Source organism: Garra rufa, chromosome 19 (assembly GCF_049309525.1).
Source record: "Garra rufa chromosome 19, GarRuf1.0, whole genome shotgun sequence".
NCBI classification, from domain to species: domain Eukaryota; kingdom Metazoa; phylum Chordata; class Actinopteri; order Cypriniformes; family Cyprinidae; genus Garra; species Garra rufa.
Genome location: NC_133379.1, coordinates 33,081,843 through 33,107,714, shown reverse-complemented (window position 1 = coordinate 33,107,714; position 25,872 = coordinate 33,081,843). Strand labels below are relative to the sequence as shown.

At 33.1% G+C, this 25,872-nt stretch overlaps 1 protein-coding gene across 1 annotated transcript; it reads left to right on the top strand.

The window, feature by feature from the left end:
- The first annotated feature begins 5,011 nt into the window (after positions 1 to 5,011).
- On the top strand, positions 5,012 to 12,700 carry LOC141293123 (uncharacterized). Its single transcript, XM_073825176.1, has 6 exons — positions 5,012 to 5,148; positions 7,895 to 8,045; positions 8,130 to 8,182; positions 8,441 to 8,538; positions 9,473 to 9,638; positions 10,570 to 12,700. The coding sequence occupies exons 2-6, from the start codon at positions 7,901 to 7,903 to the stop codon at positions 11,908 to 11,910; spliced, it is 1,803 nt and encodes a 600-aa protein (XP_073681277.1). The 5' UTR covers positions 5,012 to 5,148; positions 7,895 to 7,900; the 3' UTR covers positions 11,911 to 12,700.
- Positions 12,701 to 25,872: the final 13,172 nt, after the last annotated feature.

The window sequence follows — 25,872 nt, the reverse complement described above, 5'->3', positions numbered from 1 at the left end:
TAAAAACATTAAAAATCTTTTATCTTAAAAACACTTTTGACTGGTAGCGTATATTGATACTACAACTTATTTTTTAATGGATAAAATGCACTATATCATAAAAGAAGCATTTCACAAGTGGACTCAGATTTTTGAATCCCACTGTAGGTCATGTATAGTTACAGAGCAAATACAGTATGTATTTAATATTCATTTTTTTCTCAGCAAAACAAACTTGCTTGGTTCTTTCTTTCCAATAAAGATTTCTCCAAAATAGTAAATATGCTGTTTGGGCAATTCATGTGACTTATTTGACTGTATTTAGAAATTTTAGATGGATATCTCTTCTAGAAAGAATACGCGAAATGAATCAGTTTGCTGAGTCATTGTGTTAGCTGTTTCTACAGCCGGTTTAAGAATTAATTCACATCAATTAACACAAAGACAAACAGTCAGTACGAACATTAAAAAAAGTTCACTTAGGTATTATAAGCTTATAAGAGAATAAAAACACTTTCACTGCAAATACTGTAATGTTTCAGCAGATGTAAATGCACCACTGGCATTCTAAGATTCAATGGTATGCTTGCTTTGAAAACTGAGCTCCTGCTGCAATTTTGTTGATCTGATAATGGTAATCATGAGAGTCTGTTGATAGCATACTTCAAATGCTTCGCACAACTACGTCATTTTCAGAAAACTATCATATAATTATTTGAATCTTGTGACTGGTTCACGGAAGGTCAGTTGGTGTATATTTTCCTTATGAATATTAATCTGATTATGCAAAAATGATATAATACTATTTTTACGGTTTCGAAAATAGATAATATGATGTACTAATTCAGACAAGTACACCATGGGAATACTGTTAAAAACAAAGGTTCTTTATTGGCACCAAAAGGTCCTGGAACATTTACATAAAAAATGTAAAAAGTTTCACTGAAAGGTTCTTTGAGGGAACTCTTTTAGAAATCCTTTCGGCAACTTTTTAATGTAGGTGTGGGGACTAAACCAGCAATTGCAAAAAGTGAAAAGGGCATAAATCTGCCCTCTGCAAGGATAAATTCGATGCATGGCACGTGTTTGTTTGTTCGTGATCGATGTTAGTAAAGAAAGATGGCGATGAATGAGAACTGTTGACAGTTGACCAAGAAAAGTTGTGGAATGGAGAAAAAGAAAAATGTAGGAATTTTTCTGCAAAATGACACAAGCAGGCAGGAAACAGGTTTAAGATTTACTGCCAATCATTTCATCAGGTCATATCTACTTGTTAATCAGGATCTGAGAGTGAAATGAGGAAATTCAGTCCAATTTTTTTTTTCAAGGGGATTTTTTCACAGTGTTCCTTTATGTTCCTTAACAAAAACAAGTTAGCAATGCATAACAGCCGAAATGTAATCTAAAAATAAATCTTTTGAAAAATGCATTTTTATTATTTATATAATTTTACTTCCTTTATTTTCCTCTGAAAGATATAGATAAAAAAATAACAAAGTCAAATAAAACGATTGAATACAATTTTAAATATCAGAAGCTTCCCTTAACAATTCTTAACAATCTTCAGTTAGAATCCAATCTAGATACTGTTGAAGTCAAACGTTTACATACACCTTCAAGGATCTGCAAAATGTTATCAAAGGGATCATACAACATGCATGTTATTTTTAAGATATTTCTGTTTACTTTTAATATGGATAGTTGTTCTTGAGTCCCTTGTTTGTCCTGAACAGTTAAACTGTAAACCTTTGATTTTTCAGCATTTTTGTGGATTTGAACCCTTTCCAACAATGACTGTATGCTTTTTCACACTGAGGACAACTGAGGGACTCACATGCTCACTGATGCTTTAGAAAGAAAAATGATGCATTAAGATGCATTAAAAACTTTTGAATTTGAAGATCAGGGTCAATTTAATTGATTTTGTCTTCTGGGAAACACGTAAGTAGTCTTGTAGCTTCTGAAGGGCAGTACTACTGTAAATGAAAAATGTACACATCTTTATTTTGTTCAAAAGTTTTCACCCCCTGGCTCCTAATGAATTTTGTTTCCTTCTGAAGCATCAATGAGCATTTGTACAGTCATTATTGGAAAGGGTACACAAAAATGCTGAAAAAACAAATGAGAATTTTTCCTTCGGGAAGAACAGCAGGCAGTTTAACTGTAAAGGATGAACAAGTAATTCATGAACAACTATCACTAAACAAAACACAGCTGTGGATCATTCAGGTAACAACACAGTATTAAGAATCAAGTGTATGTAAACTTTTGAAAAAGGTAACTTTTATAATTTCACTAGTGGACTATATGTAAACGTCTTTATGTGAAATTTCTTATTCAGGTCAGTACTTAACAAAAATTAACATGCATTTTGTATGACCCCTCTTATTTTGATTCTGCAAGTTGTATGCAAACTTTTGACTTCAATTGTATATGCTATTAAATGCTATATTTCATTCGCTAAGTGTGTATTAAGTGTCCAGTTTTGCGCAGCCACAGTTTTTATCAGTAAAACAGGTTATTCAAGGCAAGAAAATTGTGCTATTATTGCAAAGTACGACTTTAAATCTATGGTTGGCTAAGTGTGGATAAGCACAATGAAAAAGTCAGACAACACAGATAGTCTGTCGAGCTCCCAAAGCCCCGAAAAACAAACATGTCAACACTGTCACACTTAAGGACTTGACAGTCTGTCAAGTGCCACTACAAATGAATGCTTGTAAAAATGATAGATGGATTTATTTTAACACTGTCTTGTCAGTTGACAACTTCTGCATTACCAAACTGCATTAGCCACAACTCTTACATAATTTCATTCCAGGTCGTCTCTGTTTCTTTGTATAGTGACTTATTTTCCGCTCAGGTTACTATTAAGGAGGGAAATGGGAGAACAGGTTTTATTTTGTGGTTATGTTTTCCTCATTGTTTGCAAATGAGTAAAACAATCCAAAGTGCCAACCGAAGATGAATCTGCAGGACTAGACAACGGCCACTGAGTAAGTTTTAATTTATGTCTGTTTAAAACCACCACCATCTGCCCAACAAAACCATATTGTCACACAACAAAAACTGCTTCTTCCAGTCTACAATGAGATTAAATGGAGATCAGGAGATGCTTACATGTGTCTCTTGCTGCTTCATATTTGTTCGGAGAAAAAGACCCAAGTAATCTCACGCAAGATCTTAATGGGTAACTTCACCATTTTTAAAAAAATATATATCTCATAATAAATATGTTTTTTTTTTCCTTCTGAAAAAAAAAGAGATAAATAAGATAAAGTAATCTTACAAAAGATCTAAAAAAAAAGTAATCTTATACGAGATCTCAGAGGGCAAGTTCACCACTTTTCTAAAAGTCATGATTGACTTTTTTGTAGAATTTTGAACACACACACACACACACACACACACACACATGTTGGGTTTACATGTTTTATGGGGACATTCCATAGGCGTAATGGTTTTTATACTGTACAAACCGTACTTTCTATCGCCCTACACCTACCCTACACCTAAACCTAGCCCTCACAGGAGATTGTGCACACTTTTACTTCATCAAAAAAACTCATTGTGCATGATTTATAAGCCTGTTTCCTCATGGGGACCTGATAAATGTCCCCACAAGGTCAAAATCTACTGGTATTCCTATCCTTGTGGGGACATTTGGTCCCTACAACGTGATGAATACCAGGTACACACACACACACACACACACACACACACATTATATATATATAGATTGATAGAGTTGATCTTATTTTAAAAAAAAGTAAATATTTAGTAAATATTTATAATTAAGTAAATACTTAATTTTTCTTCTGAGAACAAGACCTAAGTAATCTTGGGCAACCACTTTTTAAAGTCATTATTGACTTTTTTTTGCATGTATGTATATTTTTGGAGAACGTTTTGGGTCATAAAATACAGTGGCCATCATAAAATAAAATTATAATAAAAATAGAAACGTTTAATTGAGTTTCCTGCTTCTTATTTTTTCTTCTGAGAAAAACACCCTAATAATCTTACACAAGGGCAAGTTCACATTTTTTCCCCTAATTTTTTCATTATTTATTTTTTTCTTCTACAGAACACATACAAAAATGTGTGTGTGTATATATATATATTTTTTATTGAGTCGTAAAATGCAGTGGACCAAAAAAAAACAAAAAAACATGATCTTAAATGGCAATTTCACCAATTTGTTTATTTATTATTGACTATCATTTATTTTATAATATACTTTTTTGTCAGTACTGGCTTTTTTGTGGAACACAAAAATATTTTTATTATTTCAAAATATTATGTTTTTAATAATTATTTATTTTTTGGGGACAAAATACAGTGGACATAATAAAAAAAATACATTTTTCATTCATGGGTGATCTATCGCTTTAACAATGTCTCAAATTGTGCTCAGATTTACTGCAATACCGAACTCTGCGATGAAAAGTTAGAAATCTCGAAATACATTGATGCATTTCTCTCTAATTCTTCCATCAGCAAATTACAGTGTCTATTTTTATTCCTTAATGAGATATAATTGAGAATTCAACATCCCACCCAAAAAAAAGTGTGATGGATAAACCTGATCGATGGTAATACGAAAGACATTTTCAACATTCAACGCAAATGTAATTTCTTAAAAAAGGTCAATAGAGGTCAACAGTAGTTTGTAAGTCTGACTAATGAATGTTCATTTTTTTATTGATATAAAACAGCACATTACTTTGGAATGCGATTCTATTTAAACTTGGGTGTGGAAATCATTTCATGTAGCGTTAACAAAAAAAAGTCATTAACAAGAAACATAATGAAAAGCTTCTCCTGGGAAAAACAAACCTTGATGACTAAATTTTAACGTAATAATCTCAGAGTAATTATCAGCAATATTTATGCTCTGAGGTTTTGGCATTCGTCTTGAGAACAGGAAGAACCTGTCCAACCCAACATTCCAAACAGGGAAGACAGTTGAATAGACATCTCAGCGCTAAGAGGCCATGATTTCATTCAGGTCTAGAGAAACGGTGTGTAGGCATCACAAAACGCTCGTGTCAAAGAAACCGCTAAGGGCTGGATACTTAGCTTAAGCTTTTCTGGATTACTTCATTCTCCAAATAGGATCGATCCAGCAAGCCATCATCCCACTGACATAAATCTGAAAGGACACAGGTACGATTTAGTGGTTGGGTTAAATATAGTGTCTAGCTCTCTCAAAAATGAACTTTTACTTACCTTTGTCATTCTAAACCTATTCTTTCTTTTTTCCGAACACAAAATATATTTTGAATCTACAATTAAGTTGATTTGAACCCCATTGGCTTTCTCTGTAAATACTGGTACTTCTCAAATCTCATAAACGATATGTATTGGCAATATAGTAAACAAAATCCCACATGGTTGTGTTAAGCTGTTTACATCATGATTAAAGATGAATAGTAAGTTTGAATGTACTTGGAGTGAACAGTCATCAGTCATTGTCATTGCTGGATTAGTGAGTTGTCAATAAGACTAACTAATTGCCTGAGTCAAGTAATTGCTTCCATAGCTTATTTGACGCATTGGTCATTGTTTATAAATCACAGTGTTCATGCATATCATTTAAAGGCCTGGAATTGTTGCATCACACTGGAGGAATCATTTTAATACGAGAAAGAAAGCAAGCAAGCTGTATTTTAGTGATGCAGGTTAACTTTCAATGCATTATTTAAAACACCTTAATAATGAAATAAGTAAACAACTAAACTGCATTCATCAATATGCACCTGCAAAAACAAAGAGGAAGGAAATGTGAGAGCAGGTGTCATAAGGCCAGCTAACAATGAGAGATTCAATATTGCCGTCAAGCCGCATTTTCTGCTCACACCGGATAAGCATCATGTGCGTCAGACACGTTTTGATGAATTACTGTCCGTAACAAGTTATGGTACACTGAATGTTTGAGACAGTCAAGTCACGAGATTGAGATGTTCTTGATCTAATGCGATTAAGATATTAATCTGCCCACACAATTCTTAAGCCAGGTGAAGTTTGATCTGAACATTAGACTGATTATCTAACAAGAACACTAACAAAAGCTTTGCGAAGTTAACAGGTTAAGGATGGGATGAATATAAAGTTAGTACTTTAAAGGGTTGAAGATAAGTTCATGCATTAATTTACTCTGTGCAAGAACAATTTGTGAGTAATACTGTATGTAAGATTGATAAGAATGCCAACAAGAGAGTTTCCACCACTGATTACAAAATTACCGACTTTTCATCTCAGTTCTGACTTTTCTCTCAGAAATTGCAATTGTGATGCTTTCTCAGAATTACATGATATAAACTTTTCGAGAATATTTCGATACAAACAATTTCGAGAAATAAAGTGAGAATTGTGAGATATAAAATCAAAATTCTGACTTTTTTCTTAGAATTGCACATTTATATCTCGCAATTGTGACATTTTATTCAGAATTGCATTATATAATTGTGAGAAATAAAGTCAAAATTATGAGAAATAAAGTCAAAATTGCGAGATATAAACTCAGAATTCTGACTTTTTTCTCAGAATTGTGTTTACATCTCATAATTGTGACTTTTTTCAAAATTACATGATAGAAACTTAGAATTTCAAGAAATAAAGTTACATTTCTGAGAAATAAAGTCAGAATTGTGGGCTATAAAACTCAGAATTCTGATTTTTTTTTTTCTTCTCAGAATTGCGAGTTATGCCAGAATTGTGAGATAAAAGGTATTTTTTTGTCTCAGAATTAGTTTATATTTAAATTCTGAGGAAAAAATTATGAACTCACAATTGCAAGAAAAAAAAGTCAGAACTTTCTTTTCAGTATTGTGAGTTTATATCTTATATTTGTGACTTTTTTTTTTCAGAATTACTTTATGTAAACTTGCAATTTCGAGTAATAAAGTTGCAATTTTGAGAAATAAAGTTAAAATTCTGATATATAAACTCAGAATTCTGACCTTTTTCTCAGAATTGTGAGTTTATATCTCGCAATTGTAACATTTTTTTTTCAGAATTACATGACATAAACTTGCAATTTCGAGAAATGAAGCCACAATTTTGAGAAATAAAGTCAGAATTGTGGGATATAAACTAAGAATTCTGACTTTTTTCTAGGAATTGCAAGTTTATATCTCGTAGTTGTGACTTTTTTTCAGAATTACATGACATAAACTTGCAATTTCGAGAAATAAACTTGCAATTCTGAGAAATAAAGTCAGAACTGTGGGATATAAACTCAGAATTTGTACTTTTTCTCATAATGGAAAGTTATGTCAGAATTGCCAGATAAAAAGTAAATTCTGAGAATTGCCTCAGAATCAGTTTATATTTCGATTCTGAGGGGAAAAAAAAGTCAAAATTGCAAGATATGAATTCACAATTGCAAGAAGAGTCAGAATTGCGAGATACAAACTTGATTTGCAAGAAAAAGTCAAATGTGGGATAAAAACTTATATCTTGCACTTCTGACTTCATAACTCAAAATTATATCTCAATTCGGAGGAAAAAAAGTCAGAATTACAATATGTAAAGTCTCAATTACTTTTTCAATTTTTAACTATATACTAGTTTGGACAGATTTTTTAAATTAAAAATATTAATTAGCAAAACAATTTAGTATTATTATTTTAATTATTCTATTATCAGTAAATTAAAGTATTAACAGATGATTTGGAGCAGACAGTGAAGGAAAAGCAGGCATCAAGTATCTAGCATACATGTGAACTCCTTCAACGCCATTAACAATAAATTTAGGATTGGTACACAATTCCCATTTTTATTTTCTGCATTTTCAAAAAAAAAAAAAAAAGAGTAGTTGTCAAAACTGTATCTAGACAAGATTTTACCTTTTTATTAGACAAAACATGGTCACTACGCAATGTTGAACATGCTGAAACTGTATTTCCAGGTCAGTATGATGGAGCAGGACGGCCCGCAGGAGAAGCGATCAGAACAGGGAGAGGAGTTGACAGAGGAGAGCTTCCTCAAAGACCTCTACCTCTTTATGAAACAAAGAGACACTCCGATTGAAAGAATACCTCATCTAGGTTTCAAACAAAGTGAGTGAGAAAGACAAGTGAATGCATGTCTAAAAAGAAAACATTTCAGAGTATTAACATCTACTTTGTTACTTTTCCTTTCAGTTGATATGTTCCTAATGTACAAGACAGTGAAAGAGCTAGGAGGCTATCAACAGGTAAAAAGACATTTATTATATGTTGACCACAAAATTAAAACATAGACTCCACCTTGGACAACAATTTCATAAATGCAGTTACTGTACATGTCAGAAATGTGACTAATCATTTTACGTCAATGGATTTATTTTCATCAAGCAAAAACATCTAATAAGAATTTTTAAAAGCATACTTTAGAATTCTTAAGAAGACTTTAGAATTAATAACTGCCAAGAATTTGTCAACAAAACTATAAATCTCTTGTGTGTGATTTCTAGGTCACTGCACAGCAGCTGTGGAAGAAAGTTTACAACATACTTGGAGGAAACCCGCGCAGCACTAGTGCAGCCACTTGCACTCGCAGACACTATGAAAAGTAAGCATGAAGCAAAATGAAGCACATCGCAGATCAGATGCACATTTTTTTACAAGTTGACAAAATTCTTTAGGGTCTTTATTAAATGTCCACAACATACTTTGGTAAAAATTCCTCAATGGTCGTGTAAAACAACACCCTTTTTGCCTATTCAAAAACAGCTCTGTTCACAGCAAGCCGTTTCGGTGCATGCCTCTTTAAATGTTAATGAGCTGACTCCGCCCCTCTCTTTAGTTTTTTGTGTATTTGGTGATGCATTACCATCAAAAACAAAACTAATCCACTGCGTCCTCAGCGGATCTGATCTCTTAACATCCAACTGCAAAACACCTGAATTCTTACGAAACACTGTTGTTGCTACAGCTGCTTGAGTACGGAAAAAATGGCGGACAGCGTACAAGTGGCTGAGAGCAGAAATCCGTCAGAGTCCGTCAGCCGCTGTGGGCGGGGCCTGATCAGTATGACATCACACTGCTCAGAAAATAAAAGCAGCTTGATAATTTAGACTGTTTATTTGATTTTAGAGATTTAGAAAAAGAAATAAATGGATTTTTATTATTTTAGAATAGTCATGTCAACCAGTGTTGCCAAGTCCACTGTTTTCACGTGGAATTGGGATACTTTAACACTGTTGCCGCGGGTTGTTTTTCATGTTTGCGAGTTGAAACGACCCCAATAATGTAGTATTTAGCCCATGGAATGCTAATTTTTACCAGGGAATCTCGCCCCAAAATTTTTTTACCACAATTGGGCAGGTTTTGTTGAGAAAACCTGGCATCCCTGATGTTCTCACACTGAGACACAAACACCAAAAAAATAATAATTTTGCATCCGATGTTCCCTTCAAACAGCAGCTGCTCCCATGTACTATATATACGTAAAACATAGGTAATTCAAATACATTTTAGTCACAAAGCTCTTTTTGTCCAACCAGGTTGCTTCTTCCTTTTGAGTGTCACCAAAATGGATACAGGGACGATATTGTCTTCAGGACCCCTCGAACGCAAAAACGCTTCCACCCCAACAGTTATGGTGACTTTGAGCACGAATATCCCAGGAGTAAGCGTGCAGATTTCCGACACCTCCCGGCATTCCCTCAGGTATGACATCTTAAACGCAGAATACATCCTCTCAAAGACAAAAAGATACAAATCTGTCACTGGGGTGGTACAAAAATGACTTTAAGGCACTTATATGCACTCTATAAAGCATTAGTTCACCCAAAAATGAAAATTAGCCCATTATTTACTCACCCTCAGGCCATCCTAGGTGTATATGACTTTTTTCTTTCAGACGAATCCAATTGGAGTTACATAAAAAAAACATCCTTGCTCTTTCAAGCCTTATCAAGGCAATGGGGGGTGTTTCTCTTCAACAGGACAAAACAAGTCCAATAAAGTGCATCCATCCATAATATTTTTTCTTACAAAAACACATTGATACACCACGGATGGCCTTTATTCACCACCTGAGCTGTGTGCAGCACTTTTTATTATGGATGGATACACTTTATTGGACTTGTTTTGACCTGTAAAAGAGAAACACCCACCCATTGCCATGATAAAGCTTGAAGGAGCCAGGACGTTTTTTAATATAACTATATGGTTTCGTCTGAAAGAAGAAAGTCATATACACCTAGAATGGCTTGAGGGTGAGAAAATAATGGCTAGTTTTCATTTTTGGGTGAACTAATCCTTTAAGGTAAAAAAGGTACAACAGTGCACCCTTTGAAAAGGTACTACCCCAACAGAGTTTCCAGGTTTTCATAACAAAACCCACCTAACTACTAAAAACTAATCCAAAATTAGTCCAAACGGTGGTAAAATACATGCTTTTGGCAGGGTTCCTCTGGTAAAATGTACATTCCAGGAATTAAAGTAGCCCAATTCCGCGGGAAAGCCGCGGACTTCGCAACACTGCGCTCCAGTGACAGCTTTTGTACCTTTTTTTCTTAGAGTGTAGTAGAAATGCTAACTACAAAGTTTTATAAGCATTGAATTAATCAAATTCTACTCTTTTTTCCCTCTCAAGCCCTCTCCAAACATGTATGCGGAGCATCAGAGACCAATTTTTAGCATGCCTTTGAACGTTGCTTCATACTTCCCACAAGGCAGCACATCTCTACCCAATTACATGGCTCTTCAAGAGTCTACAGTGCCCCATTTGAGCCTCAGCCCTTCTCAAGACCTTCCCCGACCACCTCCTTCGTACTTGGCCACGCCGTCTGTGGAGGTTCAGAGCTGCAAACAACCATTCCATACGCTACGCCACCTGGCTAAAGAGTACAAGTCATCAGCAGGCTGGGAGGAACCACTAAACCTCAGCCGGAAAGAAAACAGACTTGAGACATTGAGTGACACGCCATCGTCTTTCAGCACGCCTGCAAAAAGAGTTGAGTTCCTCAATGAAGTCTCAACTCTTTACCCAAGGGGATTGACCACTGAAGAAGGTGCAGAGAAGGGGGAAACAGGGGACAAATCTAACTTGGAAGAAGGAGGTGCAGAGGCTGTCCGAGCAGGGCCGAGTCCGGTGGCGGCTGATATCATTGATCTCACTTCGTCTTCCACTGCCAATCCAGTCCCACGTAGAGCAAGTCCTCCTTCAGTGAATCTCTTCAATCGTAGATTGAACTACTCCGAAGCATTCGCTATGAAAGCACGGGAGCGAGAGCTACACGCGGACTGGTTGAAGGAAGAACCTTCTGGTGCACCTACACCCAAGTTAAACCGAGGCAATCCCTTTGGACACCCACCTGGAGATCCGAACGGCAATATGGAAATTCAGATTCCTCTGAAGCTTCTACAGGAGTTGATCAGGAGAGGACTGATCTCCAACCCAGCTTTAATGGCCAACAGCCCTGCATCTCAAGTCCAAACCAAAGCTGAAGCACAACCCGAGCACAAGTTCCACATGCGGTCACGCTCGGAAACGTCTGAGAGCTCCACGATGGGCGAGGAACCAACTAATTTGAGTTTGAAAAGTCCTCTGAGAAACCTTTCTGACTCTACCCCTCATGAAAATGGTATAAAGAAGCTTCGACACTTTGGTGGCAATGGCATCCCAGCAGAAGCAAAGCTTCAGATGATCAATTCCTTTCATGTAAACACCTCTGATGTATCAAGATCCTCTCAACCCAAACAGGCACAAGCTCCTAAGCACCAAGAAAGCATGATTCCCAGACTCCCCAGTTACAGTGAAGACACTCCACTCTCTTTGACCATGAAGCCTGGAAGAAAGTCAGAGAAAGGGATGGGAACATCTAACGGTGTGGCAAAGGAAACTTCCCCATCTTTGATGCAGGTGACGTCAGACAACCTCAAACTCCTTCTGGCAAGCCTACCGTATAGATTGGAAAGAGGGCAGACATTTTGAGAAAACTTCCTCACCTCGGTTAATGTTGCAGTCTTGCCAAATCAGCCTCTTGCGTTGCATTACTCAAGGATTTCTGAAAAGATGAACTGAAAAGAGAAATGTTGAGGATATGCAACTGTAGCATGAAAGCACTGTCCACTCTCAATCAAGACGCTAAATAAGACACGACAGGTGCTTTTCGCTGATGACCAATTTATATAAAATAAATATGGTTATGAAAAAGTGTCAGCTCAGGAAAAAACGTTTTGTTTGCTTTTTAGTCTATAAATATAACAGACTCTTTAAAATGGTAATGGTACTTTTAATGGTACTTTTTTGTTAACTTTTTAGCTACACAGTTTTATGAAGAAGCACTGATACTTTTTTGTAATTTTTTGTAATGTAATGTAAAATTGATATATAATGTTTTTGTTATATTATTTTACACTTCTTCGTGTTTTAAATAAATGTATTTTAAGAATATTTCCACATTTGCGTTTGCATTTTTTACAGTGAAATCACAAAAAATTTGAGACATCCAAAAGATTTCCTGGAAGCGAACTTACAATGACTTTAAAACATTCAGATGAATAATTTTGATTATTTCCAACTATATAACAAATATATCAGCTATATCACAGCTAAATGCTTCTTTTGTACTGAATATGAAAAACCTTTTGTTTGCTTTTTAGTCTATAAATCTAACTGATTTGTGAGATTGTTCAAATAAGCAATGGTACTTTTTTGTTAACTTTTTAGCAACAGTTTTATGAAGAAGCACTGATACTTTGGTACCAAAGCAACGTTTTTCTTTTTTTTTGTATTAAAATGTAAACATGTAAAATGAATATATAATGTTTGTGTTATATTATTTTACACTTCTTTGTGTTTCAAATAAATGTTTTTTAGAATATTTCCACATTTGCGTTTGCATTTTTTACAGTGAAATCACAAAAAAATTTGAGATATCCAAAAGATTTCCCGGAAGCGAAGCATATTGCTAATCAAAAATTAAGTTTTAAAATTTTTATGGTAATAAATTTACAAAATATCTTCATGGAACATGATTGTTACTTAATGATTTATGGCATAAAAATAAATATATAATTTTGACCCATACCCATATTGTTGGCTATTGCCACAAATATAGCCCTGCGACTTATAACTCACATATAATGTTTTGGTTATATTATTTTACACTTCTTAATGTTTCAAATAAATGTTTTTAGAATATTTTTAAATTTGCATTTGCATTTTTTACAGTAAAATCACACGAAAAATCTGAGACATCTAAATGATTTTCTCGAAGCAAATTCACAACATTTTTAGATTAATAAGATTTTGATTCCTTCCAACTATATAACATATCAGCTATATCACAGCTAAATGCCTTCTTTTGTACTAAATATGAGATACACCACCTCTGAATTTCTAAGAAAATGTAGGTGTCACACATATATGTTGTTTTACTGGTCACACAGGCACCTACTAGAATATCATGCGAAGATCTACTCTCGATACTTGCATACAAGACTTCAAGACACTACAATGAAATACAAAAAAGTTCAGTCAACATTTATAACATAAAATGATAGTTCACACTGTAAACACGTAAGCAATAAAACAACATGTACACACATGCAAACACACCCACAAACAATAAATGGCGGTGATTTCCAATTGCTCATTTTATTATAATGGCACTATCAACACAATTTAAAAACACAATTATCACATACATCATGAAACAACAGATTCGTTCCTATTGCAACTGCTGTAAAAAAAAAAATCAGGAATTCTCTGTGATGGACACAATGGTGGCAGGTGTCAAACAGCTTTTTATGGGATTTGAACTTACAACTTTTGGGTTACCAGCCAAATTATTAACCAATGAGCCACATAACACCCATATTACATAACTGAATAAGACCATTTTTGATAGGATGGCCTAATTATTAATATAAACAGGCTTAGTCAACTGCTACAACGGTTAATAAACCTTGCAAGAAGATAAATCAGTCAACAGTTTTGAGGGTTATACTCGTGGTTATAAAAAGGTAACTGCGACATTTTATCTCACAATTCTTACTTTTATTTTGCTTTTACTGTATAACTCACAATTACAAGTCAGAATTGTAAGATTACAAAAGTAATTCTGAGAACATATATTTCTTCCCCTCAGAATTTGACTTTTGCACATTTTGAGTTTATATCATGCAATTGTGAGAAAAAAGTAAAAATTGTGAGATATAAACTTGCATTTACAAGAAAAAAGTCAGAACTGCTGGATACAAACTCGCAATTGCGAGAAAAAAGTCAGTTGTTATCTTGCAATTCTGACTTTATAACTCGCAATTCTGACTTTATATCTCGCAATTCGGAGAAAAACAAAAATTGTGAGATATTAACTTACAATTGCAAGGAAAAAGTTAGAATTTCACGATATAACTCGAATTTGCAAGAAAAAAGTCAGGTATTATCTTGAAATTCTGACTTTATTTCCTCGCAATTGCGACTTTATATTACGCAATTCTCAGAAAAAAGTCAGAATTATGAGATATAAACTTACAATTGCATGAAAAAAGTCAGAATTTCAAGATATAACTCGCATTTGCAAGAAAAAAGTTAGAACTGCAGAATACAAACTCGCAATTGCGAGAAAAAAGTCAGTTATCTTGCAATTCTGACTTTATTTCCTTGCAATAGTGAGTTTATATTACGCAACTCTCAGAAAAAAGTCAGAATTGTGACTTTATATCTTGAAATTCTGACTTTATAACTCGCAATTGTGACTTTATATCTCGCAATTCTGAGAAAAACATAAAAATTGTGAGATATTAACTTACAATTGCAAGAAAAAAGTTAGAATTTCACGATATAACTCGCATTTGCAAGAAAAAAGTTAGAACTGCAGAATACAAACTCGCAATTGCGAGAAAAAAGTCAGTTATCTTGCAATTCTGACTTTATAACTCGCAATTGTGAGTTTATATTACGCAATTTTGAGAAAAAACGTCAAAATTGTGAGATAAAATCTTACAATTGCATGGAAAAAGTCAGTTATTATCTTGCAATTCTGACTATTGCCTCGGAATTGTGTTTATATCACAATTCTGACTTTTTTTCTTTGCAATTGTGAGTTTATATCTCGAAATTTTGAGAAAAGTCAGAATTGTGACTTTATAACTCACAATTTTGAGTTTGTAACTCACAATTCTGAGTTTATATCACTCAATTCTGAGCAAAAAGTCAAAACTGTGACATAAAATCTTACAATTGTATGAAAAAAGCCTGAATTTCAAGATACAACTCACATTTGCAAGAAAAAAGTCAGAACTGTGGGATACAAACTTGCAATTGCGAGAAAAAAGTCGGTTATTATCTTGCAATTCTGACTATTTCCTCGCAATTGTGTTTATATTACATTTCTGACTTTATTTTCTTGCAATTGTTTATATTACGCGATTCTCAGAAAAAAGTCAGAATTGTGACTTTGTATCTGGCAACTCTGACTTATAACTCGCAATTGTGAGTTTATATTACGCAATTCTGAGAAAAACGTCAAAATTGTGAGATAAAATCTTACAATTGCATGAAAAAAGTCAGTTATTATCTTGCAATTCTGACTATTTCCTCGCAATTGTGTTTATATCACAATTCTGACTTTTTTTCTTTGCAATTGTGAGTTTATATTACGCGATTCTCTGAAAAAAGTCAGAATTGTGACTTTATATCTCGCAATTCTAACTTTATAACTCGCAATTCTGACTATTTCTCAAAAATGAGACTTTATTTCTCAGAATTGACAACGATCTTGATAGATCTAAAATTAAAATCCAGGTAAGGTTTAGGAATGAAGGTTATATTCATAACGATTTGAAACTGTTTTGGTTGGATGGCTGTTTGACTGATTTGTCTTAAGGGAAGATAAAGATCTTTTGAATTTGATACCTGTTTTAAATCGTACATGAAATTGTGTTGCTCAATTCTCTTGAATGGCCTTGGGTTATAAGATAATTGCTTTTTCTGAATATAACAAACAACAAAAACAAAACAAATGCGTTTAACTGTCACACTCTTGTCATGCAGGATTTCCATAGCTTGTAGTAGGTGAAAATGTTCCAGTCAATTTAAAGAAGAGTGATTTTAATCCAACAACACATGTAATGGAGGTCCATTACTTTGCCAGTACAGGTTTGTAGAATAAAACCATTTTTGAGCATTAAAAAATACATTTACTTTTAAAAAAGAGACACAAAATACTATGCTGTACATGTATATGCTGTACTGACAACCTGATATACTTTTAACACACATTTTGATACATGGGAAATTATTAAATGGCACTTTGGGATGTTAAATGATAGTTAAATGAGAGTTATTTTTGCTTATTGATGTTAAACTGTATAATTAGCTGTTGTTCCTGGAAACCAAATTCCTATGTAGGTGTGTTAGTTTACTGTCTATTGTAACACTTTAATTATCATATGATTTTGAAACAAACAACTTATTCCTATGGAAAGTACCTAAAAATGGGATAATGTATTATCTTGTGATATACTGTTTCTTAAACCACAGTTTAAAGCCAATATAGTATTTTGTACTTTTGGATTTAGCAAATAAATACAGAAAAAAAATGTGGTTTTCCCCCAAAAAAGTGTTGTACACTAAAGTTTGTATGTGCTGTAATATACTGGGGTGTGTTCACAAACAGCTGTACACAAACAGGTTTTTTCTTTAGTTTTCTTGTTCTTCAGTAACTGAAACAAAGAAGCAGAGGAAGAGGAGTGTGAACAAATTAATGACATACATTTTTTTTAATTTCATTGTGATGTGGCACATGTTTATGTCTTTAATTCTGGTAAAGTTTAAAGTGGTAGAGTGACTGCGTAACTGCGGTCACAAATCATATTAAAAAAAAAATATTCAGGCAATCTATGGCATCTACAAGTGTACGTGCATATTCACGCCTCCACAATGAATACATGATCTAATGCGTACAATTTTTGAGTGTCCTTTATGATGATAGGCAATTAAAAGATCTTATGTGTAATCTGCAAAGTCAATGGAGAATGAATCACACACAGTGAAGTATTACAACATGATTTAAGAACAACTAATCCATTAATGTAATCAGCCTCAAGCCAGATTCCTCAGAGATAGTCAGTTGGAGACGTTCAATTCAGTTACAGAGAATGAATGTTTGCTTACAAAAATATACAGCAGTTATCAACAGGACTGGCTATGGAAGCCCGTTTACGCTGCTGAATAAAAATTCAATTCTGAGTTTTTTCTTTTTACTGTATAACACATAATTGCGAGTTAAGTCAGAATTGTGACTTTATAACTCACAACTGCAAATGTATGTCACAGTTGTGACAAAAAAGTCAAAATTGTGAGATATAAACTCGCATTTGCAAGAAAAATGTCAGAATTGCGGGATACAAAATTGTATCATTTTATTTATTTCTCAAAATTTTGCCTTTATTTCTCAGAATTTCTCGAGTTTATATCTCACAATTCTGACTTTATAACATGTAATTTTGAGTTTATATCTCACAATTCTGAGAAAAAAGTCAGAATTGTGACTATATCTCGCAATTCTGACTTTATAACTCACAGTTGTGAATTTATATCTCAGAATTTCTCGAGTTTTTCATTTCACAATTCTGACTTTATAACACGCAATTGTGTTTAAATGTCACAATTCTGACTATTTCTCAGAATGCAACTTTATTTCTCAGAACTGCGAGATATAAACTACACATTTGCGAGAAAAAGTCAAAATTTATATTTCTCGCAATTGTGAGTTTGTATCATGCAATTCTGAGAAAAAGTCAGAATTGTGACTATATCTCGCAGTTGTGAGTTTATATCTCACAGTTCTGAGAAAGAAAGTCAGAATTGCGAGATGTAAACTTGCAGTTGTGACAAAAGAAAGAATTGTGAGAAGTCTTCATTATCTTTTTTTTTTAATTCAGTGGCGGAAACAGGCTTCCATAGCTGACTCATCCTATAAGCAATATAATCTCCTAGGGCATCGACAGATAATATTTGACAGTTTTTACATCGCTGGGGATATTTTTTTAAATATTCAATATTAAATCAAAGCCTGTTTACTGTTTAAAAGTCCCTGACATGAAGGATTTTTCAGTGCAGGTTACTGTTAAAATGTAAAAACTTTTTCTCAAATGACTTACTGATCATGTTAATCAACATTTAAATAAACCATAAACCATCTTGTTGAATATCCTGTTTTTTGCAAATCAGCTTAATTATTGACTAGTTGTTCACAATTGTATCTATAACAGTTCCTTGATTGTGTAATAATTGTAGGCCTAGTTAAAGCTGCAAATTCACAGGCATGATTGCAGCCAAAAAAGTGATATTACTCAATTGGAAATCTCCATAAGCTCCTTGTTTTCAGAGATGGTTGAATGAGATGCTCTACATTATTCAAATGGAACAGTTACATTTTGGTGAGTTTTCCTCACAGAAAAAAATTTGAAGCCACAAGGGGACCTTTCTTGAGATTCTTGGAAATTTAATTTTTGTATTCTGTAAACCTCCCCTTCTATTTTTAATATATTTCTGTACTATTGAATTTTTAAAACAATTGTGAATATTGTCATTTATGTTTATATATATGTTTGAATAATTCTGATGCATATATTTGTTAATTGAGGCTGTCCATTTTTTTTTTTTTTTGGTCTGTGTGTGGGTGTAAATATGTATTTTTTTCCCTTTTTTTGCATTTGCAATTGCATTTGTGTTTGTTAAACTTCTAAAACTTTAAATATAAAAATATTCAAAAAAAAGCTGCAAATTCACAAGGGAAATTTTGACAAACCTGGTATTTATTGTAAACAACAAAAATATATATATATTAAATTAAATATATTCAGTCAATACACTGATTTTAAAAATTATCATCCACTTAATTGAAAAACTGGCCATTGTTGCAGCATAAATGCACTAGTGTACAAATGTTTGTGGTTGTGACTATAGCTCACAATTCTGACTTTATAACTCATGACTGTGAATTCTGACTTTTTCTCAGAATTGCGACATTTTTTCTCCGAATTTCAATTTTATTTTTTTAGAATTTTGAGTTTATATATCACAATTCTGACTTTATAACAAACAATTTCGAGTGTATATCTCTCAAAGTCTTAGAAAAAAGTTGGCTTTTACATCGCTGGGGTGAATAGGGTCCGCTATCTTTTACAGTCAAAACTAACTGGGTAAATTCAATTCTCTGATAGAGATCGACCGATTTAATACTTTTGCAGATTAACAGCTTTAGGATTCCGGATATGAGGAAAAATAGCATTAAAGTCAAGATTAAATCTTGAACCGGTTTACGTTTTCTTAATAAAAGTTCATGACATTATGAAGGTTTTTTTAGTGCAAGTTACTCTGAAGAAATACAATTATTTGTTTTTGTAATTTGTAGTGAAAATGTAAAAACTTTTTCTCAAATGACTTACTGATCAACCAACAGCATTCTTGTTGCATCCTGTTTCACTTGGAAAATCTCACATTACGGAAGTAAAATGAATTATATATTTGATTCATGTTGGCCAAGTACACGCCACATAATTTTTTTTTTTTTTTTTTTTGCAGCTCAGCATAATTAGTGACTAGTTGTTCACAATTGTATCTATAGCATTTCCTTGACTGTGTAATAATTGTAGGCCTAGTTAAAGCTGCAAATTCACAAGGGAAATTTTGACAAATCTGGTATTTATTGTAAATAAAAAAAACTTAAATTTACTATGTTGTTAACATGTTTGTAAAACATCGGTGTCAGCATTAAACATGGTTCGCGACATGCAAACATATCTACTATTAGAACTTGTAATGCCAGTAAAATGTACAATTGTCTGTTTTGAAAGTCATAAGTAATGTAACGTTAGTTTTACTGGCCAAGCTTTTTTTATAAAGCAAGTTTTCATGAACGGTTTCATCAAAGAGAAAATATGTCTCAATCCCGGTTTTATATCATGCAAATCTAACTAATGTTTTGCAATAATGGCTTAATTCACCACAGCACACGATCAGGACAAACTTCATCAACCTTTCAAACTTCATCTTTTAAAGTAAGTACCTTTTTTGTTTTATTATATTTATTACATTGTAAAAATGTTTGTAAAACATCAGTGTCACCATCAGTGTTGTTTTTGACAACCATCTTAGATTTAGTCTTAGTCTTAGTCTTTTGGACTAAAATGCTTCTTAGTTTTAGTCAAATTTTAGTCACTTCTATATGTGATAGTTTTAGTCCAATTTTAGTCGACGTAAAGTCAAGAAGGTTTTAGTCGACGAAAAGTCAAAAAGGTTTTAGTCTAGTTTTAGTCAAAAACAGGGAAAAAAGTAGTCTTTTAACAAATTAATGTAGGTCGGTAAGTATTTCGCTGTTGGGTAGTGTCACTTATAAGTTCTGAAAATAGCAGATCTATAGTTCAACACAATGTGAGCTTCCGGATCGACTATTTTCACCAATAATTACAATAATGAAGGAATGTTTTAGAACATAAAAGACAAACAAGGATGGAATGCTAAAACGGCTTGCCATACTAGTATAGCAAAGAGTATTTAATGCTAAAACGGCTTGCCATAGCGTCAGATACTTTTTAAGTTTTAATTGGCATGCACAATAAGCGGAAATGTCATGCATTTTAAACGTCTGACGGACCACCCACTAACATTTTCGTCTATTCTCGTCTCGTCAACGAAAACTCACACACGTCTCGTCATGTTTTAGTCATCAACGAGCCATTTTTATCTCGTCATCGTCTCATTATCGTCATGAAAAAAAGTGGCGTCAACGAAATGATTTCGTCATCGTCATCGTTGACGAAAACAACACTGGTCACCATTAAGCACTATGTACATGATACAAATATATGTACTTTTAGGGTTTTTAATGCCAGTAAAATGTACAGTTGTGAGTTTTGACCTGGTTTGGAAAGTCATAATTAAGTAATGTAGTGTCTCTGGCCAAGTTTATTATTTTAAAGCAAGTTTGCATCAACTTCTCATTAAGAAGAAAATATGTCATAATCCTGGTTTTATATTTTGCAAATCTAACTTCATGGTGTACAATCTTGATTTTATTTACCACAGTTATTGGAAATAATGTTTGAGCACAAGATAATGACAAACTTCATTGTTTGAAGTAAGTAGCTTTATTCATTTTATTATATTTATTATATTGTTCAAATGTTTGTAAAACATTAGTGTGATCATTAACCATTGTTTGCTATCCTGGTTTTATTTACCACAGATATCAGAAATAATGTGCAATTTGTGATATAGACTTAACATAAAATGTAATTGTGTTGTTTATTACATTACAGAAAGGCATGATCAAGTGGACAATGTTGTCTGAGAAGCTGGAACAATGGCCCATCCTGTCCTTTCCTAATGAGGTAAAAGTACTAGTCTTAACAGGAAGTATTTAACTGTGGTATAGTTTTTATAATTGACGTTACTTTTTGGTTATGTTTTTGTCTGTTGAACAATTTTAATATATATTTTATATAGCTGAAACCTGTTTTTTCTTTCATCAAATAGGTAATGAGTTCAAACGCATTACCAACATGGACCTCCCACCTTCAGATCATCGTTACACCAACACACATCACAACTTCTGAGGTCGTACAGAGCAAGACAGTGGAAAGGAGATGGAAGATCTTGTTAAGCTTAATCAACAGGTAACATGTAAATGACAATCATGTGTAACCTCTAGACTGTATGATTTATCTCAGTCCTTTAATTGTAGAATATAGCATTGTCTCACTGTTTTCAGGAGGAAACTGATTGTGTATTTCTCAAGTGAGCATGGGCTGATAAAACTAAATGCTGAATTTAGAGTAACACAATGCTAAAAAGATTGTCAATTCATTGCCTCATTAGTAGATGTTTTGTTACTTTACATATAATGCATACATTTTAACTCATAAGGTCTTGTGCTTTGGCACACAACAGTCATTAAGTTAAAGGGTTACTACTCCCCAAAATTAAAATTTTGTCAGTATTTGTCCTCGAACACAAATTAAGATTTTTTTATTAAATCTGACGGCTCTCTGTGCTTCCTATCAGTGTCCAGAAACGTAGCAAGGAGATGGGTCAAATAATCCATGTGACATCAAGAGTTTAATTCTAATTTTACGAAGCTGTGAGAATACTTTTTGAATGCAAAGAAAACAAAAGTAACAAATTAATTAAACAATTCGTCTCCTCCGCATCATATTTTGGAGTGTATCACCTGACCGCAAACGCTGATCTGGAAGTTGATCTTGTTAATTACATCTATGGAAGGGACAGAGAGCGCTCAGATTTCCTCGAAAATATCTTCTGAGGACGAACAAAACTTTTATGGGTTTGGAACAAAAGTGTAAGTGATTAATGACAAAATTTTCATTTCGGGGTGGAGTAACCCTTTGAAGGTCAAATAAATAACACTACATGACATCTCTTAATAATTCTTATTTGGTACCCATTTTTTCAGACCTCAAATATTGTGAATCACAGACAGCAAGCTGTTCTTGAATGTCCCCCTTTGTTTCTCTGTGAAGATTCTCCTGCACTGTCTAAAAATGTTTGGTGAGTATGTTTCATTAATTCTTCGTTCTTTTATTCAATGTAGGTCAGTAGGATTTAAAACCTATTAACATACAAAATAAAAATGCTGTTCCACATGTAGGATAAGCTAAATGTTTACATTGAAAATATATTTAAAAAAAAAACTTCATAAACCACTCACACTAAAATTATTTTATTTGGTTGTTTCATATAATTGTTTTTCAGAAAAAAAAACACTTAAAACTTAGATCAGCTGATAATGATGTATTTGTTGTTTCATTAGGACACATCTCCAGCAGAAAGACAGACCATGGGGATGAAGATTGGAATTCTTGTTTTAACTGAGGATGTCGCCCCTAGCACACTGCCTACCTTTACCAACTTTGCTGTTGTTTTGAAGGAGGAGCTTCAGACCTGCATTCTGCTGTTTCTTACCAGTTTGACCTTATCTTGGATTTTAAATACTCCAAAGAACTCAGATAGGCTTTTGAGGTAATTGAGAAGGTGTTTATTGAAATGGGAACTCTCTGCTCTACAAAGGTACTAAACTGAACTCTGGAATCTTGCTTGTGCTTCTTTTAAGTTTAATGTATCTTAGCATCTTAATGTTAAAATCAGAAACATTCAAAGGGATTGTTGTACTGTGAATAGAATGTTTGAAAAGACGGTTTCATGTCACTGTTATTTATGTTTTAGCGTTATGAAAGTGGGCACTTACTGCTCTACAAAGGTGAAGTCCCTTAAAAGTAAACTCTTGCTGTGAACAATGAAATCTTGGTGTGAGCATATTTTAAATTAAACTAAATATTAGCATCTTAATGTCAAAATGTTAAAGGATTATTAAACTGAATTGTTGCAATGTGAATATAATTTTTTACAATGTCATTTGTATTTATTTATTTTGGTTAATTGTGTGTTTATTTATTTTTTCATCTGTTCAGAATCTTTATAAATTGTGACAATTAATTTGTATTTTGTTTTATTTGTATTTCATTTGTATTTGTACAATTTTTTGGTTTTTATTGTTTGTTTAAAAATGTTAATGCTGATTGCATCTTCAGTTTTTTATTGATTTTGACATTTTTTCCAGGATTTTTATTTTTTTTGACTAAATTTTTTCTGTTAGGAAGTAATGCTGTTATTTTATCTTGTTTGTATTTCTTTCTGCATTCAAGATAATAAACTAAATTTGATGCCTGCAGTTACCGTTGTATTTATGCTAACTAGGACAAAACCTCTTTGTCTATAAAACTCACAGAAAAAAGTTCAGACCATAATTCATTAAGAGACATTAAAAAAAGCATAATAAGTCTTTTTAACTAAGAAAAATGTGTTAGCTGAACAAAAAAAGAGTCATGTGACTTTACTCAGAGACTTGAGTTGAGTGAACAACTCAACTCCAAAGCTGAGTAAACTCAAAAAAGCTGTGCAGCGAGTTGCCTTTTCATTTTTTACAGTGTAGATTGTACTGCGTGTTAGCTTGCAAACTGTGACCAAGAACATAATTTATTAAGCCCACATGTGTTACTAAGAAGCAACGATGCTTCTAACCACAGGTCGAGAGCTGTAGTTCCAACCAAGTAAGTTTGTGACGCTGTTTGCGAATGTTCGTTTGAACTACGGTGTTGGGAAACACCCAATCGTTGAACTATGTTAGTAACGATGGAACTTGCGACCATAGTTGGCAAACGATGCTTTTGGGAAATGCACCCCTGGTTGACCAGCTAAAACCAGCCAACCAGCCTAGGCTGGTTTTAGCTGTTTTTTTCACCAGGGAAAAAAACACAAACTAACAAAACATGCTTTTTCTGACAGATCACGAACGCTCAGCGTAATAAAATACCAAGTCAGGTTAAATTTATCCACAACTTCCTCATGCTACAGTACATAAAAGCTAACAAAATTTTCCGTGTGGATTGAGACACGTGTTGACGTGTAGAAACACCCACACACAACCACAAACACCCACACACTGCACATAGCCATTAACAGATACCAGCAGGTAAAGGTTGCGGGAATGTGACCCATCCGCACCAGCGCAATACAGACGCAGCGATACTCGACTGAGCGTACACATTCCCCGATTCCACTCTGTCTTCTTTCTCTGCCTTCAAGGAGAAATGGTTGGCAGTAGAATGACAGGAGTGAACTAGCGTAAGGTAACCACAGACAGTGGGCACAATGGAACTTTGTTTATCAGGTTGTGTTTGTGTCACAAGTGAATAAGGTATATCTATGAAAGCCAAGAACATGGCAAAGCTTTGTTATGCTGATAATATAATTGATCAGAAAAATAATTTCAGTTGAACAGAAAAATAAACATTAATTTAGGAATCTTTAAGCATTCGGTATGTCATTTTGTTGATCTACTGTCAGCAGCACAAACATGAACGTGTAAAACCAGATGATCATGTTATCTATGTTTTGATTTGAGAACGAACATCTTGGGTTTAGTCTGTCTTTCTCAGTTACTAATCCTTTATTAGTAACCTAGAAATAATGCAAACAATGCAAATAATGAATCTTAGAGCTTTTAATCCTATTCATTTTATGTCAAAACATTACTTTAATCTTTTCTAAATCCCCTTTTTTTCAGGTTTAAATTATGATTTTCAATTCCAGATTCATATGTGGACACCACTGCATATGTCTTGTTTGACACAATTTTTTTTTTTATCTTAAAATAAATGTTAATTTAAAATTCTACTTGATAAAATTATTATAAAATGTGTGTGCCGAATTTCCTGTTTAATTTTGGTTATATCTAATGTCACATATGAAATCGAACAAAACAAACAAATTGTGAATTATTTTCCTCACATTAGACTGGGTGTTGCACACTAGGTGGGTGATTTCAGATTTTGTATTCATTATATGTAATTAAATAATAATAATAATAATAATAATAATACCATTAAAAAACCATTTGAAAGGCAGCACTTAACACTTATTTCTGCATCAGTGTTAATAATGTAATTTGATAAAGAGCTTCAATAAACACACCACCACTCCCACATCGTACAAGACAGGGCAAAATAAAATAAAAATAAAATACATTTTTAAAAAATTTACATTTAAAAAAAAGCAATATTTTTTCTGATGCAGAACATTTATGTAATTTTATGTAGTATATGCTTATATTTACCAGCGGGAAAAAAAAAAAAAAATACATACAATAATTAATTATGAAAAATAAATAAATAAAAAATAAAATAAAAATAAGTAAAACAAAATTAAATACAATAAAATAAATAAAACAGTGTATATATTGATGTTAATAATGTCATTCGAATAAAATAAAATATATATTATATAAAATATAAAATATATATTATTATTATTAATATATATATATATATATATATATATATATATATATATATATATATATAT